The 21,459-nt window shown below is 41.7% G+C and overlaps 1 protein-coding gene across 8 annotated transcripts in view; it reads right to left on the minus strand.

The window, feature by feature from the left end:
* tnrc6c (trinucleotide repeat containing adaptor 6C) overlaps positions 1 to 21,459 on the minus strand; it is a 135,892-nt gene that overhangs the window by 79,517 nt on the left and 34,916 nt on the right. For all 8 annotated transcript variants that reach the window (XM_033044629.1, XM_033044628.1, XM_033044631.1 and 5 more), the window contains exons 2-3: positions 15,829 to 15,928; positions 15,702 to 15,723 (exon numbers count right to left, since the gene is read on the minus strand). In XM_033044629.1, coding sequence (XP_032900520.1) covers positions 15,702 to 15,723; positions 15,829 to 15,891 — 85 coding nt within the window. In that variant the 5' untranslated portion in view covers positions 15,892 to 15,928. The remainder of the gene's footprint in view (positions 1 to 15,701; positions 15,724 to 15,828; positions 15,929 to 21,459) is intronic.

A 21,459-nucleotide genomic window follows, 5' to 3' on the forward strand; every position in this document is an offset into this window, starting at 1 on the left:
ATACAAGATTTCTAATAAGAGTCAATATCAGTGTCAATGCGAAACAAAACTTCAAGTCTCTTAAAAATTGAGAGTGTCATACAATACAACTGTCCTACTATTGTACTTACAGTATCTATACTAGTCCCATTTACCACATTTGGGCCATAGTCTTTTATGCCTTGGTACAACTATAAACTCTAAAACTCTAGATTATTGAAAATTCTCACATCGCCATTGCTTTTGTTCCATTGTTTTTGCAACTATGCCTTAAGGGCATGCCCCACTTTCACAACCTAATTCACGACCGTGGACATTTTTCATCAGGCTAGCAAAAACGCCGCGACCTACTTGATGCCACGAGTACCTACGACTAGCATCACGACCTACCTACGACCTCGTGACGACCATGCTGCGAGTGTGAGTCAAGGGCAAACTCGGCAGAGGTCGTGAATTAGGTCATAAAAGTGGGACAGGCCTTTTAGAGTATCAAAAATAAAACACCACATTACAACTGTGCCTAACATTACAACTACAATTTTATTATTAGCACATTTTTTATCCCCTTTATGCTACTTAAGAGATACAATCCAGAGAAACAGAAATATAAATTGGCAAAAAGTCGAATCCTTTTTGTGAAGACATCAAATAACTTTCATAGGAAGACAAAAGTGCTGGAGAAACCCAGCGGGTGCAGCAGCATCTATGGAGCGAAGGAAATGGGCAACGTTTCCGGCCGAAACCCTTCTTCAGACTGAATAACTTTCATAACTACCCTTCAGCTAGAAGACTTAACCAAATATTAACGTAATAACAAAACTGAGTCGGAATTGGTTCATGGAAAACACTTCCATTTTATGACTCAACATGTCAATACCACAACTGGGTCATCATGAGCTGATAGTAGCTTGCTGTATATCATCTGAGCCTTTACAAATGATATACACCCAAAAGTAAAACATGAACTGGATTCATAACGTTGTGCGAGCAATCTTGGATCCATCTCCTAGGTATGTTACAATACTTACCTTCAGCGGCGCTGCAATTCTGCCACTGGCCGTGTGCGCTATTTTGGCGCGTTTGAGAGGGGGGGGGGGGGGGCGTGGTTAAAACGCGTTTTTTTCCCGACCTGGTCCTGGATTATATTTGTTGGAGTGCAAGATGTTGCTAAACAATCTTTCCGACGGCCGCTCTGTGTGTTTTTTTAAAAAATTCGCCCGACAAGTTAATCGCTGGAGTCATTTTAAAATCAGTTTCTGAAGCCGTCAATGCCGACAACAGGGCCGGATTTTATGCAGGGGACAGGTAAAAGAAAGCAGTTAATTTTTATGTATAAAAGCGTTTCTTAAGATGCATTTAATTCACATTTTAAGCTGAGAAACGGTGATTTTTTTCCCCGAACGATTTGCTGCCGATATGGGGACTAAAATCACCGCAACCTCAGCGTTCCAAATGGTCCCATTCCAGAAAATCCCACAGGCAAGTTGATTTAAATGGCCATTAATTTACAGGTATTAAACATTAAATTCCTTCCATTTGGCCTATAAACCCATGACAATGAGATTTAAAAATTATGTTATATTCTGAATTCTTGTGTGAATGTTATTTGGACACTTAGGCTATTTAAAAATGTTAATCTACTCTTAAGTAATGGATAGATGTTTAGATCTAGTAATTGAATTTTGTAATTAGCTACAATTAAGTAACTAACTAATTATATGCTTTAATTTCAAGTAATCCAAGTAAGATTGTTTCATATTTGTTTCAGAATGCTTCAATCTATAATAACTGAAAATTTATTTCAGTTCTCTTAAATTTTAAGAAAGTTATGAGCTTTTAAATGTCCTCGATCACAGCTTTTGTGTTAAGTCAATGAAAAAGCAATAGGGAACAAGATGTCAATTTCCGAGTATGAAAATGGCCATAACTTTTTTAATACTGAAGATATGAAACTGAATTAGGTGTGAAATTAAACTTCTTTTTATGCTTTATCTGATGGGATAAATTAAAGACTTGATTTTTTAAATCTCAAAATGTTGTAACATTGCTACATCTCCTTTGTCCTTAATATTTGTTTGTGTTGGCTGTATATAAAAAAAAAACAGAACATAATCCTCGACAATGAATTCATGTGGTCCCATCTTCCAGAGAGAGTCTGTGGCATTCATCTACTACCCTATAACTGTTTACTGCTATTATTTACTTGTTCCTTATATCTGGTTTCTGCCTCCCAAATTAATGGAAAGGATACTTAGAGATAATATATATAAGCATCTGGATAAACAGGGTCTGATTAGGAACAGTCAACATGGATTTGTGCCTGGAAGGTCATGTTTGACTAATCTTCTTGAATTTTTTGAAGAGGTTACTCAGGAAATTGATGAGGGTAAAGCAGTGGATGTTGTCTATATGGACTTCAGTAAGGCCTTTGACAAGGTTCCTCATGGAAGGTTGGTTAAGAAGGTTCAATTGTTGGGTATTAATGGTGGAGTAGCAAGATGGATTCAACAGTGGCTGAATAGGAGATGCCAGAGAGTAATGGTGGATGGCTGTTTGTCAGGTTGGAGGCGGTGACTAGTGGGGTGCCACAGGGATCTGTGTTGGGTCCGCTGTTGTTTGTCATGTACATCAATGATCTGGATGATGGTGTGGTAAATTGGATTAGTAAGTATGCAGATGATACTAAGATAGGTGGTGTTGTGGATAACGAAGTAGATTTTCAAAGTCTACAGAGAGATTTAGGCCATTTGGAAGAGTGGACTGAAAGATGGCAGATGGAGTTTAATGCTGATAAGTGTGACGTGCTACATCTTGGCAGGACAAATCAAAATAGGACGTACATGGTAAATGGTAGTGAGTTGAGGAATGCAGTTGAACAGAGGGATCTAGGAATAACTGTGCAGTTCCCTGAAGATGGAATCTCATGTAGATAGGGTGGTAAAGATAGCTTTTGGTGTGCTGGCCTTTATAAATCAGAGCATTGAGTATAGAAGTTGGGATGTAATGTAAAAATTGTACAAGGCATTGGTGAGGCCAATTCTGGAGTATGGTGTACAATTTTGGTCGCCTAATTATAGGAAGGATGTCAACAAAATAGAGAGAGTACAGAGGAGATTTACTAGAATGTTGCCTGGGTTTCAGCAACTAAGTTACAGAGAAAGGTTGAACAGGTTAGGTCTTTATTCTTTGGAGTGCAGAAGGTTAAGGGGGGGGACTTGATAGAGGTCTTTAAAATGATGAGAGGGATAGACAGAGTTGACGTGGATAAGCTTTTCCCATTGAGAGTAGGGAAGATTCAAACAAGAGGACATGACTTGAGAATTAAGGGACAGATGTTTAGGGGTAACATGAGGGGGAACATTCTTTACTCAGAGAGTGGTTGCTGTGTGGAATGAGCTTCCAGTGGAAGTGGTGGAGGCAGGTTCGATTTTATCATTTAAAAATAAATTGGATAGGTATATGGACGGGAAAGGAATGGAGGGTTATGGTCTGAGTGCAGGTAGATGGGACTAGGGGAGAATAAGTGTTCGGCACGGACTAGAAGGGCCGAGTTGGCCCGTTTCCTTGCTGTAATTGTTATATGGTTATTAGTGATCATTTTTCAATACTCTTTAGATTCTGGAGTAGTTCCTGAGGATTGGAGGGTAGCTAATGTAACCCCACTTTTTAAAAAGAGAGGGAGAGAGAAAACGGGAATTACAGACCAGTTAGTCTAACATCGGTAGTGGGGAAACTGCTAGTCAGTTATTAAAGATGGGATAGCAGCACATTTGGAAAGAGGTGAAATCATTGGACAAAGTCAGCATGGATTTATGAAAGGTAAATCATGTCTGACGAATCTTATAGAATTTTTCGAGGATGCAACTAGTGGAGTGGATAAGGGAGAACCAGTGGATGTGTTATATCTGGACTTTCAGAAGGCTTTCGACAAGGTCCCACATATGCAAACTTAAAGCACACTTAAAGCAAACTTAAAGCACACGGTATTGGGGGTTCAGTATTGATGTGGATAGAGAACTAGCTGGCAGACAGGAAGCAAAGAGTAGGAGTAAACGGGTCCTTTTCAGAATGGCAGGCAGTGACTGGTGGGGTACCGCAAGGCTCAGTGCTGGGACCCCAGCCATTTACAATATATATTAATGATTTGGACGAGGGAATTGAATGCAACATCTCCAAGTTTGCGGATGATACGAAGCTGGGGGGCAGTGTTAGCTGTGAGGAGGATGCTAGGAGGCTGCAAGGTGACTTAGATAGGTTGGGTGAGTGGGCAAATGCATGGCAGATGCAGTATAATGTGGATAAATGTGAGGCTATCCACTTTGGTGGCAAGAACAGGAAAGTAGACTATTATCTGAATGGTGGCCGAAAGGTTTGGCAAATGTCTCTAACAGTTTTATTCTTGTTTCTCAGTCTCATAATGGCTTCTTTGACATTCATTGGCACAACCTTTATCTCATGTTGATAAACAGCAATAAAAGTTTCCAAAGGTGATGGAAAGACTAGGTGCTGAGAGCTCTCTTATACCTGCATTAAGGAGCCATTTAAACACACCTGAGCATTTACAAATACCTGTGAAGCCATGTGTCCCAAACATTATGGAGCCATGAAATGGAGGGACTATGCATAAATACAGCTGTAATTTCTACATGGTAAGTAAGTTTTATTTATATAGCACGTTTTAAGTCAACTCGCATTGACACCAAAGTGCTTTACATAAAATAGATAAGTTTCCATACAAACCATAGAAAAAGGTTAAAAAAATAAAGAAAATGGACACAACACATTATAGAGTTCAACACAAACATCCCCCCACAGCAGAATCAAACATTTCCACTGTGGGGAAAGGCACCAGAAAGTTAAATCCTCTTCCTCTGTGAAACACCCGAGGTCGGGGCCCATTTGTGGCCTTGCAGCCAGTCCGATAATTTTCAGGGCCCTCTTACTGTGAAGATGGAACTCCGGCGTCGGGCGAAACATTCCTCAGCGGCTTGGAAAGTCTGGAGCGGCTGCCTCCTCCCCGGAGAACGGGGCACTCATAGCCCTCAGGCCGCGCCGGTTGGAGCTCCGACCCTGGCGAACTCGATCCCAGGCTCCGCGGCGCTCCAAATCCAGCGCCGCCCGCGGCCGGACGCCCGCAGCCACAGCTCCGCGAATTTGGGAGTCGGCGGCCACAGCGCTCCGGAGCTTACCGCACGGCGACCCGGTAAGGCATCACCCGCTCCATGATGGTGTCCCAGCTCTGCGCCGGCGCCGAAGCTGTAGTCCCGGCCGGTCCTGACAGGAAATGCCGCTCCATTCTCGATGGTAGGCCGCGAGGACGGGGTGAAGAAGCAGCTCGGAGGGATGCTGCCTCTCCGACCAGTTAGGGGACTAAGAAATAAATTTTCCCCCTCCCCCCCCCACATAAAAGACCTCCAACTAACATGTTATGACATTTTATGACAGGAATTAAAATAAAAAAAAGGTGAAGAGACGGACTGCGGGCAGGCTGCTATACACAGACGGCGCCCACTCCTGCACATCCGCCATCTTGAAGAGTGAATGGTGACACCAAAATGTATAAAAATACCCTTTAATAAAATCTGACAATGTGCACTTTAACCAGCGTGATTTTTTTCTATTACAAATCTCAAAGTGTGAAGTACAGAGGCAAATAAATAAATGATGGGTCCTTGTCCCGAACATTATGGAGGGCACTGTATATAATAGCCAATTTGTCAACTCCGGTGACAAAGCATAGCAGACTAGTATGCAGATGCCTGGATTAATGATCCAAAGACAAAGTTTGAATTCGGTGTATGACTGATTGCGACCATGAAACTACCAGATTGCCATGAAATGTACAACACGGGAGGAAATCTGCCACTCTTGGTCAACCTGAGCTATGTGAGATTCCAGACCCACAAACTATTCTCTGAAATGGGTCAGCTACTTGGATAAATAATGTAGAACAGGCATTGAACTTCCGGTGGCGCTGGTGTCAGCTGCCTCCACCTTCAGCCCGGTATCTTTCTGTTTTTTCGTTTTTTTTGTCATGTTGAAGTGTGTTTTTTTATGGGGTTTTTTAATGTTTTAATGTGGGGGAAGAGGGTACGGTAAGGGGGATACCGTCCTTCAGTCACTTCCTGGAGAGGACGCGACTATTATTCGAGTCGCGTCCTCGCCCCCCAGCGGCCTACCTACTGGATTGGCGCGGCCTTTCCTGCCGGGATCGACCAGAGCTCCAGCAGCGACGGGACAGCGCTGATACATCGCGGGGCTGGCGATGCCTTACCAGGGATCGCCGTCTGGAGCCCGAAGCGCTGGGCCTGCGGCACCGACATCCTGGAGCTGTGGTTCGCAGAGCTCCCAACGCGGGCGGCGCTGACAAACATCGTGGGGTCCTGCGACTGCCCGGCTCGGCCTGCGGACTCGGGAGCTGCGGACTCCGGTGGGAGGCGGCTGATTGGGAGGTCCGGGCCGCTGAGGAGGATTTTCACCGTCGGGGTTCGGCGTCGGGGTTCGGCGTTCTATCAGCCCGGCGAGAGGGCCTGAGCATCGGGCCGCCCGGGGTGGCGACTGCGGGTGCTCAGAAGGCCCCGCCCACGGGTGAACATCTGGGAAGATCGGAGGGGAGGCTGGCTGGACTATGGTGCCTTCCTCACCTTGGTGCCATTGTGTTATGTTGTGTCGTGGACTTTGTGTTTGTGCTTTTTTTAAAATTCTATTTTATTTGTAATATGTTTTATTATTTATTATTTATTTATTTTTATGATACTGACTGTAAAGGGAAATTCATTTCGTTGTCTCTCGTTGTCTCTAATAAATTTGAATACAATACAATACAATGAAGGCTGACCTAGCTAGCAATGCCAAATTCAATAAATAAATAATAGATTTAAACTGCTTGCATAAAATTATGTTAATTGGGGAGTAGCTGATAAGATGTACAATCGTCAAAAGTTATTTTATAAAAGTCAAGCTGAAGGCACAAGTGAAATGTTATGTGATTCTTTACTTGCTGCTCTGGCAGCTTGCTAGAGGATAGCTGTTCAGCACAATACAACATCAAAAAGGAAGCCAAAATACTCAGCGGAAACTACATTCCCATTTTCTCTTTCAGGCCTCATTAGAAATGGCGAATAGGAAAATGCAAACTGGTGCCGGTTTACATTCCATCTTCAAGCATTGCAGATCTCGAATAGTTGACTTACTCAATTCTCAAGGTCGAAACAATTGTTTTCTAATTGGAGAATGACCTTGGAAGACACTATACCTACACCACTTCTTAAAGTGTACCAGAAAAGTTTAACTTAAGGCTGTTGAGTTTGACTTTCAGCCAAGCCTGGAATATTTCTAGGCACAGTTACTTCAATTACACATCCATCTGTCAGCCAAGTTCCCAGTAAAAGAATGCAAACCATTTGGTACCCATTTCCTTGCAAAATAATTTATTACACCCAAGTTCTGCACTGCAAACCTCTATCAAAACAAACCATTTTAACACCAATATGCATGCATAACAATCCTAGCATTTACTTCTGCATAAGAAATCCAAACAATCACCTCTCATTACCACAATGTGGCAGAGTCTAAGTTGTTCCAAATGCTGTTTAGAGAGTTAAATTAACTTAGGAACTTAATAATTTGTGCTATATCGGCCAATGCACTGAGGGAATTGCAAATCATATTAAAGGAGACGTAGAGGTAACTTAGTCAAAAATCATGACATTTCAACGTATAACTGAATTTCCACCAATTCAACATACAAGCATGTAAAAATATCGATTTTTAACCTAAATTATTTCCACAGCCCCACATGCACTTTTTCTGTTAAGAATCACTCGAATCATTACATTAAGACATTTATTATCAACACATATGATAGCTTAAGTTAATTTCAAGATAGCCTGAGGAAAAGATGGGACTGGTCCTCAAGTTAAAGTCCTAAACTGAGGTAAGACTAATTGCCAAGGCAACGGACAAGAAGTCTGGCATTTTGGGAGTTAAGAAGCTGTCTGTGGACAAAGAATTAAGAAGCGTACATGGCCAGCATTTGACTGTTAGAGTGAAGGACAAGGTTAGGGAACTATGGTTGATGATGGATAAAGGGTCTGGTCAGGGATAGGGAAGTATCTCCAGATATATAAGCAGCTGGGATAAACCAAGGTCTTAGCAGCTCTCAGAAGTGGATGGGGAGCGGGGTTGTGGGGGGATGGAGTGGGGGTATGTGGGGGAGGGGTGTGGTCGGAGAAAGCTCGGAGAAAAGACAGGGGTTGTGGGGCAGGAGCCAGCAAGGGGGACCAGAGGAGAAGGGCTGGAGCGGACCTACAGGGGTCGCTGACCGCTGGTCGTTCTCCTCCACTGGGATCAGATACTCCGTTTTCCGTTTGGCGACATTTCCCGCGCCGGGCTTCCGGTCCCTCCGAAAATTGTGTCCGGTTGGAAACCTCCGCCGACCATCCACAGCTCCAATAAATACGCGATGGCGCAGGAAGGGGCGGACCGGAATGACAGGAGAAAAGACCAATCAGTGCGGCGCTGAACGGCAGGAGAGGAGTGTGGTTTTTAAGATTTTTAAACCTCCCTAATATTTACATTGGATCCCGATTGGAACGAAACTTGGTGCAATCGCAGCGCAGGAGAACGGTAAGCTGGCGAAAAATCGTAGCGCTATCGCATAACGTCTTTTGCGCAAATAGAATGACCACGCAACTGGAAGATAACGAGATCGGAGCTTTAGTTATGTATAGATAAAAAGATGATTTTAACTTCCCCAGTATTGACTGGGACTACCATGTAGCCAAGGGTTTAGATGATGCAGAATTTCTTGGGTGGGTCCAGAAAGATTTTCACAAGCAATATATAGATGGCCCAACACCGGACATCCAATTAGAAAAAGGGACAAAGCAAGTGACTTAAGTGCCGGTGGAGGAGCACTTTATGACTAATGGCCATTATTCTGTTACTTTTAAAATAGTTCTGGAATAAAGAACTTGTGGACATATTCCAAATTGGAGCAAAGCTAATTTTGACAGCATCAGACAGAATCTTGCAATGGTTGATTGGGAAAGGCTGCTTGCTAGAAAAGAGACATCTGGCAAGTGGAGTTTTTTTTTTTTAAAGTGAGAGGAAGAATTCAGAGCTCGCAAGTTATTGTTAGAATGAAGGGTAAGGCGGACAGAATTAGGAAACCCTGGTTGACGATGGATATGGAGGCTCTGCTCGTGGTTAAGGCGACAGCATGCGTCTGGTATAGGCAACTGGGATCAAGCAAATCCCTTGAGGAATACTTAGGATGTAGAAGCACACTTAAGATTGAAATCAGAAGGACAAAAAGAGGACATGAGACAGGGTTGACATAAAGGAGAATCCCCAGAGATCTCATAAGAATTTTAAGGGCAAAAAGGTAACCAGAGAGTAAATAGAACCCCTTAGTCAATGTCAGACTGTGTGTGAAGCCACCGAAGGTACGAGGTCATAAATTAATATTTCTTGTCTGTATTTACTGTAGAGGTGGTCATGGAAGCTCGGAAATTCAGGGAAGAGAGTAGTGATATGGTGAAACTTATTCACATTACAAAAGGTGGTGCTGCTGGCACGTCTATGCACAAAGTTGGATAAATCTCCAGGGCCTAACCAAGCATATATTAGGACATCGAGGGAAGCTTGGTCTGGAGGGCCTGTATTTAGGGATGGGCAATAATTGCCTGCTAACATCCCATGAATGAATTTGTAAATATCAGATAACTTCTCATTAGTATATTATGAAACTCCTGAGATTAATATAATTGTACATTGTTGAAATTAATGCAATTATTAAAGTCATGAAATATCAGGTGGCCTTCAACTTCCAAGTCTTTTCAAAAGTACAACTAAGTTAAAAAATTGGAGGAAGTTATAAAACACATTCAAAGCTGTACTACAACCTACTGACAAGCACAGCTAATAGAATGATTAATAGTTTACATGCACTTTAACAAAAAAAGACATTTGCTGGATTCTTAAACCACGAATTAGAGTAGATTCCACATAGTTGACCTTTATTGCCAACATTAAATTTAATTAGTGCAATGTATTTCCAACCCCCCAACCCCCACTTATAGAGAGATTTAAAAAAAAATCTGAATAACAAAAATAGTTGAAACCCTTAATTCTAAAGGATACTTGGCTCCAGAGGTTTTGTTTAAACTGCTTTAAAAGAAAATTCACCCTCGGCACAAAAACTAACCAAAGGATTTTGCTCCGATCCTGCTGGTGGGTGCCTAGAACTACAATTTTATTTTTAGATCCATGATTTTACTGTTCACTGCCTATTGCATTAATACAAATTACCCATTGTAAGCATTAACAACCATACGGAAATATAAATGAAATTACAACTGCTGCCTGGCTGAGGGGTTAAACTACTTAACCTAAACATAGAAACAAAGAAAACAGGTGCAGCAGGAGGTCATTCGGCCCTTCGAGCCTGCACCGCCATTCAATATGATCATGGCTGATCATCCAACTCAGTATCCTGTACCTGCCTTCTCTCCATACCCCCTAATCCCATTAGCCACATCTAACTCCCTCTTAAATATAGCCAATGAACTGGCTTCAACTACTTTCTGTGGCAGAGAATTCCACAGATTCACCACACTGTGTGAACCAAAAAATTCTCATCTCGGTCCTAAAAGACTTGCCCCTTATCCTTAAACTGTGACCCCTTGTTCTGGACTTCCCCAACATCGGGAACAATTTTCTTGCATCTAGCCTGTCCAACCCCTTAAGAATTTTGTAAGTTTCTATAAGATCCCCCCCTCAATCTTCTAAATTCCAGCGAGTACAAGCCGAGTCTATCCAGTCTTTCTTCATATGAAAGTCCTGCCATCCCAGGAATTGGTCTGGTGAACCTTCTCTGTACTCCCTCTATGGCAAGAATGTCTTTCCTCAGATTAGGAGACCAAAACTGTACGCAATACTCCAGGTGTGGTCTCACCAAGGCCCAGTACAACTGCAGTAGAACCTCCCTGCTACCTATACTCAAATCCCTTTGCTATGAATGCTAACATACCATTAACTTTCTTCACTGCCTGCTGCACCTGCATGCCTACTTTCAATGACTGGTGTACCATGACACCCAGGTCTCGTTGCATCTCCCCTTTTCCTAATCGGCCGCCATTCAGATAATAGTCTACTTTCCTGTTCTTGCCACCAAAGTGGATAAACTCACATTTATCCACATTATACTGCATCTGCCATGCATTTGCCCACTCACCCAACCTATCCAAGTCACCTTGCAGCCTCCTAGCATCCTCCTCACAGCTAACACTGCCTCCCAGCTTCGTGTCATCCGCAAACTTGGAGATGTTGCATTCAATTCCCTCGTCCAAATCATTAATATATATATATTGTAAATAGCTGGGGTCCCAGCACTGAGCCTTGCGGTACCCCACTAGTCACTGCCTGCCATTCTGAAAAGGACCCGTTTACTCCTACTCTTTGCTTCCTGTCTGCCAACCAGTTCTCTATCCACATCAATACTGAACCCCCAATACCGTGTACTTTAAGTTTGCATACTAATCTCTTACGTGGGACCTTGTCGAAAGCCTTCTGAAAGTCCAGATATAACACATCCACTGGTTCTCTCTTATCCACTCTACTAGTTACATCCTCAAAAAATTCTATAAGATTGGTCAGACATGATCATAAATCCATGCTGGCTTTGTCCAATGATTTCACCACTTTCCAAACGTGCTGCTTTCCCATCTTTAATAACTGACTCTCGCATTTTTCCCAATTACCGATGTTAGACTAACTGGTCTGTAATTCCGTTTTCTCTCTCCCTCCCTTTTTAAAAAGTGGGGTTACATTAGCTACCCTCCAATCCTTAGGAACTACTCCAGAATCTAAAGAGTTTTGAAAAATTATCACTAATGCATCCACTATTTCTGGGGCTACTTCCTTAAGCACTCTGGGATGCAGCCTATCTGGCCCTGGGGATTTATCGGCCTTTAATCCATTCAATTTACCTAACACCACTTCCTGACTAACCTTGATTTCACTCAGTTCCTCCATCTCAATTGACCCCCGGTCCCCTGCTATTTCCGGCAGATTATTTATGTCTTCCTTAGTGAAGACAGAACCAAACTAGTTATTCAATTTGTCTGCCGTGTCCTTGTTCTCCATGAACAATTGACCTGTTTCTGACTGCAAGGGACCTACATTTGTTTTAACTCATCTTTTTCTCTTCACATATCTATAAAACCTTTTGCAGTCAGTTTATGTTCCCTGCCAGTTTTCTTTCATAATCTGTTTTCCCTTTCCTAATTTAGCCCTTTGTCCTCCTCTGCTGGACTGAATTTCTCCCAGTCCTCTGGTAGGCTGCATTTTCTAGCTAATTTGTATGCTTCATCTTTTGTTTGAGTATAGGAGCAGGTATAGGAGCTTAGGAGCAGGTTTGAGTATATAGGAGCAGGGAGGTTCTACTGCAGTTGTACAGGGTCTTGGTGAGACCACACCTGGAGTATTGCGTACAGTTTTGGTCTCCAAATCTGAAGAAGGACATTATTGCCATAGAGGGAGTGCAGAGAAGGTTCACCAGACTGATTCCTGGGATGTCAGGACTGTCTTATGAAGAAAGACTGGATAGACTTGGTTTATACTCTCTAGAATTTAGGAGATTGAGAGGGGATCTTATAGAAACTTACAAAATTCTTAAGGGGTTGGACAGGCTAGATGCAGGAAGATTGCTCCCGATGTTGGGGAAGTCCAGGACAAGGGGTCACAGCTTAAGGATAAGGGGGAAATCCTTTAAAACCGAGATGAGGAGAACTTTTTTCACACAGAGAGTGGTGAATCTCTGGAACTCCCTGCCACAGAGGGTAGTCGAGGCCAGTTCATTGGCTATATTTAAGAGGGAGTTAGATGTGGCCCTTGTGGCTAAGGGGATCAGAGGGTATGGAGAGAAGGCAGGTACGGGATACTGAGTTGGATGATCAGCCATGATCATATTGAATGGCGGTGCAGGCTCGAAGGGCCGAATGGCCTACTCCTGCACCTAATTTCTATGTTTCTATGTTTCTATGTTTTGATACTATCCCTGATTTCGCTTGTTATTCACGGATGCACTACCTTCCCTGATTTATTATTTTGCCAAACTGGGATGAACAATTGTTGTAGTTCATCCATGCGGTCTTTAAATGCCTTCCATTGCATATCCACCGTCAACCCTTTAAGAATCAATTGCCAGTCTATCTTGGCCAATTCACGTCTCATACCCTCAAAGTTACCTTTCTTTAAGTTCAGAACCCTTGTTTCTGAATTAACTATGTCACTCTCCATCCTAATGAAGAACTCAACCATATTATGGTCACTCTTGCCCAAGGGGCCACGCACAACAAGACTGCTAGCTAACTCTTCCTCATTACCCATTACCCAGTCTAGAATAGCCTGCTCTCTCGTTGGTTCATCTACATGTTGGTTTAGAAAACTATCCCGCATACATTCCAAGAAATCCTCTTCCTCAGCACCTCTGCCAATTTAATTCACCCAATCTATATGTAGATTGAAGTCACCCATTATAACTGTTTTACCTTTGTTGCACACATTTCTAATTTGCTGTTTGATGCCATCCCCAACTCCACTACTACTGTTAGGTGGCCTGTACACAACTCCCACTAGCGTTTTCTGCCCCTTAGTGTTTCGCAGCTCTACCCATATCGATTCCACATCCTCCAAGCTAATGTCCTTCCTTTCTATTGCGTTAATCTCCTCTCTAACCAGCAACGCTACCCCACCTCCTTTTCCTTTCTGTCTACCCCTCCTGAATATTGAATATCCCTGGATGTTCAGCTCCCAGCCTTGGTCACCCTGGAGCCATGTCTACGTGATCCCAACTATATCATATTCAATAATAACTATCTGCACATTCAACTCATCCAACTTATTACAAATGCTCCTTGCATTGAGACACAAAACCTTCAGGCTTGTTTTTACAACACTCTTACCCCTTATACAATTATGTTGAAAAGTGGCCCTTTTTGAATGTTGCCCTGGATTTGTGTGCCTACCACTTTTACTTTTCACCTTGCTACCTATTGCTTCTACCCTCATTTTACACCCCTCTGTCTCTCTGCTCATGCTCCCATCCCCTGCCACATTAGTTTAAATACTCCCCGACAGCACTAGCAAACACTCCCCCATTGGTTCCATTCCAGCCCAGGTGCAGACCGTCCTGTTTGTACTGGTCCCACCTCCCCACAACTGGTTCCAATGCCCTGGAAATTTGAATCCCTCCCCCTTGCACCATTTTTCAAGCCACGTATTCATCTGAAATATGTTCCTATTTCTACTCTGACTAGCACGTAAATAAATTGTGGAATTTGTTCAGCTATTTGATTTGTGGTTCATTTTGAACACAACTATTAAAAGAAAATAACAAGTATCTTACCAATTTAGGATACTTAGAATAGTTTTTTTAAATTTATGAATCTACTATCTGGAGCCTTCAAAGGAAAAATAAATCATTAATATCTCCAACATTTAAAAATGTTTTACTTTTTGTCTACCTTGTGCATTTAGATGCACATAATCTCTTGCCCAGAGTGGGGAATTGAGGACCAAAGGACATAGGTTCAAGATGAAGGGAAAAAGATTTAATAGGAATCTGTGGGGTGACTATTTCATACAAAGGGTGGTGTTTTTGGAACAAGCTGCCAGAGGAGGTAGTTGAGACTGAGACTATCCCAACGTTTAAGAAACAGTTAACAAGGATAGGACAGGTTTGGAGGGATATGGATTAAGCGCAGGCAGGTGAGACTAGGGTAGCTGGGACATGTTGGCTAATGTGGGCAAGTTGGGTCGAAGGGCCTGTTTCCACACTGTATCGCTCTATGACTATTCTCTTTGATCAAATTTGCTCTGATAACTATTTCTTTGACATCATCTTTCCTCAAAAAATTGAAAATGCCTTCTAATGATAGTAAGTAACCCAATTCCCATAATTTTATCAGCCAATTCAAAAATTTGTACTAATATAGTAATAACTGTTTCTATGTTTCTAACTGAGCAATTATTATAAAAAAAGTTGTGCCCAAATTGTTTGAAGCATCAAACTTCCCCAAAAAGGTGTGGGAACTTTGGGAGAAGACGGCTTCATACAAGTAGTTTAACAACATTTTGGTTTGTACAGTGTAGTTACAATTTACTTCAAGAAAAACAAGAGCTGTTGAATGAAACCCCAGTAAATATGGTGTTGCCATTGCTGTGGATTCAAAACTGCCCATTGAATGCAAATCTAATCATCAGTTAACACAAATATAAATAATTGGTATTTCAGCACTTGAGGGTAGGATATGTATTTCGGGTTGTAGGGGGATTGGTGCGGGGTTGAAGAAATATCAAGGACAGTGTTTTGAATTAATTCACCCAAATAAATTATCGGAACAGTAAAAGGTCCAGTTCAAATGGGAAGTTTTATAAAAACTAAATAATCGGAACAAATAATTAAGGTACATTATTCCATAAAATAGGCAAGATGGGAAACTAACCATGACAAAATCATACAAACGGTTATATTATCCTTCATTAAAATAACTAAATGTATTCCACTTTAATTGAAGTATCGACATTAATTAAACAACAGTTATATAATTTTCAAAACATCAAATGCTTATTCGATGATTAATCATTGAATGGAAAGGACTGTGCAGGGCCAATTTACTTCAATAATGCGAATAGTTAGAGAGCAAATAACTAACCTTTGGTTTTATGTTCAGCAGCCTGAAAGAAAAACAAAAAGGCTTACATAAAACTTGATTCCATTTATCTACATAACATCACCAAAAGTTAAGTATAAGCAAACATTGCAAATATCAAATAAAATACCTTTTTCTGCGCAGCTTCCTTCTTCTTCTTCTCTTCTTGTTTTTTCTTTTTCTTTTCTTCCATCAAACGGTCCTCTTCTTTAGTTTCTTGTTCTTTCTCACTATTTTATTGAACAAACAATATTTGAAAAATTATTGCTCTAGCTCCCATACCATTTCACCAATTGATGCACCAATGGTTTTTCAAAGATTCATTGCTCTCCAACAAGTCTTAACCACCACGTAGCTAACTTAGTAGGTTTTAATTATGTGATTTTTAATTACAATACATTAAGCAATTTCAAAGCTACAAAAGGCGATCAATGTTCCAGCAACTAGAATTCTCCTTCCTGATTGGTTTGACATCTCAAATACTAAGGTCTATTAATCATTTAGATCAAGATCTGGTGTGACAATGCATTCATCCCAGTCAGTTTATGCAGTAATTTCATGTACAACAAGATAGATTTTAATTAATGTATTTTTGTTGACTTTAATTCAAATGTGTACAGGTAATAACACTTCTGTAAACATTTGCATGAATTTATTAAACTCTTGGCAAATATATGTCAGAATCAATAAACTCCAAATCCATATACCATGCAGTGTTATTTTTGCCCATAAATGCTAGTCGCCACATCAAAACATGGCCCTTATATTCGTAAATAGGCAACAAATTATGGGCAATAAAAGTAATAAGATTCAGGCGTAATTTTTTCGGCCTGTTTTCTCAATGTAATAAATACATGCACAGGCTTACTTTCCCACCGCTACTAAGAGGTGCTCATTATTAAAATATTGTAACTAAGTACCCTTCCCATTTGAGATTTTTTGTAAAACCCAGAGGCTGTTTCATAGTGATGTCTGAAATTCACGTAGTCCTCAAGATAATTACTTTTCTGTAGTTTCTACATTTGTTAACATGAGAATAAATAGCAAAGAACAGACTATCTGCTCCCCAAGATTGCTTGACACACTGAGACCACAGCTCAGACACTGGTTTCAGTTTGCCCTTTCTGCTTATTTCCCGTGATCCTGCACACCTCTATAGATAGCAAATCTATTCTCACTGTGTATATTTAATGTGCAGCCTCAATAAGTCTCTGGGGTAGAGAATTCCAAAGATTCACAATCCACAGAAGAAGATTCCTTCTCACCCATCTTCAAAGTATATGCCCCTGCCCCCAATCCTCACCACAGGTCAACTTCTAGGTTTAGGTTTATTGTCTTAGTACAGTGAAAAGCTTTGTTTTGCATGCTATCCAAACAAACAAAATATGCCATACAATACATCAAGCCCACCTCAAGTACAACAGATAGAGCAAAGGAGAAAATACAAAGTACAGAATAGAGTTCTCAGCATTGTAGCTTATCAGTTCCACAGACAAGTCCAATGCCCACAATGGGGTAGAGGTGAATTGGACAGTACCCTAGATTATGGAAGGACAGTTCAAAAGCCTGATAAGAGAGAAAAAAGCTGTCCCCCAGCCCGATGGTGCACACTTTCAAGCTTTTGAACCTTCTGCTGGACGGGAGCAGGGAGAAACAATGACTAAGGTGGGACAAGTCTTTGATTATATGTTGGAAGGATTATGTAAGCGTCTCAACCCAAAATGTCACCTGTTCTTTTTCTCCAGAGATGCTGTCTGACCCGCTGAGTTACTCCAGCTTTGTCTATCTTAAGTCTTTGATTATGTGGGCTGCTTTTCTGTTTTCAGAGGCAGTGTGAAGTGGAAATGGAGTCAATAATGGAAAGTCTGATCTGTGTGTGGACTGGTGTACATCTACAACTAACTCTGCAATTTCTTAGTCTTGGGCAAAGTTGTTCCCAAACCAAGCTGTTATGCACTCCAACAGCATGCTTTCATTAGTGCTATTGTATACATATTCTGTCAAAATCATATTTTCAATTAGATCACTGTAATTCCTCTAAACCCTAATGAACAATACCCAACCTGCTCAACTTTCCAACCCCACCCCCACACCCCAAGATAAACTTTTCACTCCAAGAAACAACTCAGGCTGCTTTCAAATAAACCATATACTTTCTTAAATGGGGCCATAACTGAATGCAGCGCTCAATAAATTATCCATGGCCATTATCTTTGTGGAGGATCATGCAAGGCCTTTCCCATTATAATGAATGCCATAGTTCCATCGGCCGCCCTCATGACTTGCTACGACTTTATGCCAAGTGTGCGCTTCATGTGGGAAGAAACCCAAGTTATTCTGTACCAATCCGAATTTGTCCTTTTCATAAAATCATGCCGGCTCTATTTGGTTGCCATTTATTTTCAAAATCTCCAGTTACTGCATCTTTAATAATGTATTCCAATACTTTTCTAATGACAGATGGCAGGCTAAATATCAAGCTACATTTTCTTAATTTCCAACCTTTTTTGAACAATGATGTTGCACTTGTGCCTTTCCAATCTCGTGACCTTTCCAGTATCAGGGAGACAAATATACAAATATCCAGGGAGTTTTGTAGTTGCAGCCACACGTCAAGTTGTGACCACACAGGTCAACACCACTGAAATTCCCTGTTTTTAGCTATAAATTTACATTCAATTAGTGATACAAATTTAGTTGATGTTAATGCATACATTTTTTAAGCAAGCTTTGCTCTTATGAGAATGTACTTTTCTGTTCAGTTATTTAAGTCTTCAAAAATATAATGGGAATTGGTGGTAAGTAGCATTAACATTATGTGCAAGCATGACATGTTGGGGTGGGAATTACTGGAAAGATTAATGCACATTTAGTGCAGATGCCCGTGTTCATGCATGAAACAGCCAGAATTTTGTGGCAAACACAGTCCCCTGAAAGCTGCAGTTTGAATCATTGAATAGGAGTGAAGTGTACTGCTAGCACGACAAATATAAAGCTGCAGTAACATCAGACCATGATTAGTTTTAAGGAGCAAGTTTAAGTGGCATAGTCCTGATTTGTAAATTCACAGGTACAGAAGGTCCTTAATTAGTGAGTTCAGTATTCCGTCTGCGCATGCCCAGGTCATAGGTCACAAGCGAAAAACAGTCTCGGCAGCCGTGCCGTGGCATGGACATACACCTGCGCCTCATCTGCAGCCAGGATCGATCCCGGGTCTCCGGCGCCGCAATCGCTGCCAAAGTGTTCGGCAGCGATTGCGGCGCCAGAGACCCAGGATTGATCCTGGCTGCAGATGAGGCGCAGGTCTATCTCCACGCAGCGGCACGGCTACCGAGTTTTTAATCGCTTGTGACTTTTGACAAATCCCATAATTCCTTGCGTTTTTCAGAAAACCGAACTCGCTTATTCCTTTGGGCAAATCACAATGAATGGATTTCCACTTGGTGTTGAGATGTACAGAAGAATTTACCTTGGCTGTGGGTCTGGAGCTGAATAGTACCATCTATTGCAAAATGTTAATATCTGAAATAATTTGAACCAAGTTTATTTTTTTCCTTGATCAAAGCATAAACATTAAGTATAGAACTGTCAGAGACAAGCCGCGCAAACATAGGCGCATTGATATTATTAAGCAGTTATTAACTTTATTAATTAATATGAATCAGTTATTAATCAGCCACTAGACTAAGTGGGACCCGTTGGATCCCATTGTTACACGGGAGGCCTGTCCCCAATGCAATAGCTCACGCATAGCCCCCAACTGCGCAGGCGTGGCTGACGGGTTCCCGTTGTCATGTCTCCCTCCCTCCCACGCACTCACTCCATCCTCCCTCAACCCCCCCCCCCCCCCATCCACTCTTTGCGGCTCTCCGACGGCGCAGCCATTCCCGCCCATTGGGTTCCCATTGTGACGTAGAGCTTGGAGAAAAGATGGGGGTTGTGGGGAAGAGGGAGAAGAGGTTATCACGGGGGAGGGGGGCAGGAGCCAGCGAGGGGGACCAGAGGACAAGGGGCTGGAGCTGACAGTGTGATGGGGACTCACAGCGGGCGCTGGTCGCTCTCCTCCACCGGGATCAGAGTCTTCGTTTAGCGACATCGACGACATCTTCGACACAGCGCTGGGCCGCTTCCGGTCCCTCCAAAAATTGTGTCCGGTTGGAGACTTCCGCCGGCCATCCAGCGCATCCCTCAGCTCCAGTAAAGACGCAATGGCGCAGGAAGGGGCGGACTGTCCCGCGGAATGACAGGAGGAAAGACCAATCCACGCGGCGCTGACTGGTAGGAGAGGAGATCGATCTGCGCACGCGCGTTTTAAGATTTTTAAACCTCGCTAACTTTTACATTAGACCACCGATCGGAACGAAACTTGGTGCACTCGCAACACAGGAGAACGGTAAGCTGGCGAAAAATCGTAGTGCTATCGCGTACCGTTTTTGCGCAAATAGAAAGACCGCGCAAACCGGAAGATAACCAGATCAGAGTTTTAATTACGTATAGATGTAAACTAATCTTACATTAAACCTTGTTTTATATTTCCACATTCTCATAAACACACCCAGATACTACCACTTACCAAGGGCAATTCATAATGACCAAATAACCAAGAGTGTCACAATTTGTTTTGAAGGTTAACACCACAAGTTTCACCATTTCAATCAGCTTTAAATAATAAGCATATTAAAATAGCACCTTCCACATATTCAACCTTCATTTGACTTCTGAAAGGTACTTCATTTGGCATGTCTACAGTACTTGGAAGTGGTCAAAAGTGTTCAGAAAAGATATGCCGCCTCACAGAAAGAATATGCTGATTTTGAAAGACTTGCAACAAAGATACTATAGTACACGTAAATTTGTATTTTGTTGAGCAAAACCACTTAAATTAATCAATTCAAAATAAAAGTAGCTGGTGCAGAAAGACAATTAAAGGCCCTGTCCCACTTTCCCGAGTTACTCACGAACTCTCCCGAGTTTTCCCCTTGATTCGAATTTGGGGAATGTTGGGGAATGTCGGTAGCGAGCTTGTAGGAGTCCGTAGATGTTTCGTAGCAGCTCGTAATGCCAGCCATAGGAACTCGGGGCATCAGGTAAGTCAGGACGTTTTTTCAACATGTTGAAAAATGTCCACTAGTTTAAAAAATGGCCCCGAGTACCTACGAATGGCTATTACCGTAATTCTCCGAGTTCGAATCAAAGGGAAAACTCGGGAGAGTTTGTGAGTAACTCGGGAAAGTGGGACAGGGCCTTAACTTTATATTTTCTGGATTGCAATTGGAAAACATTTTGGAGTTCAACTGGAAAACAAGACAAGAAATGTGCCAATTTCACCTATTTACAATATACTTTAAATAATTTGGTTTCATTGCCTTCAACTAAAATGTAATTAGAAATTCAGCTTTTGTGCTCAGTATTATGCTTCATTAAACAGCTGTAGGAGCAAACACAAAATCCAAGCTTTCAACCCGTGAAATTATATAATACTGCTTGAAGTATACAATATTTTGTCACTTTAAATAAACTTCAGTTTTGCTCGCTCAGTTTGGCTGATATTGTAGAGAAAGATAATCTGGCATGTAGCAAAGGACTTGGGAAAGAAAAGCGGAAAATAAATTTAATACTGCAAAATATGACAAAACATTTGGATGGAGAAAATAAGGAATACAAGTTCAAGAGAAAGACAAATCTACAAATGAACAATAGCAATCCAATTGTCAAATACTTCCTTTAAATTACAAGCACTGATAAATGAAACTATTTAAAA

This window comes from Amblyraja radiata, chromosome 26 (assembly GCF_010909765.2).
Source record: "Amblyraja radiata isolate CabotCenter1 chromosome 26, sAmbRad1.1.pri, whole genome shotgun sequence".
NCBI classification, from domain to species: Eukaryota; Metazoa; Chordata; class Chondrichthyes; order Rajiformes; family Rajidae; genus Amblyraja; species Amblyraja radiata.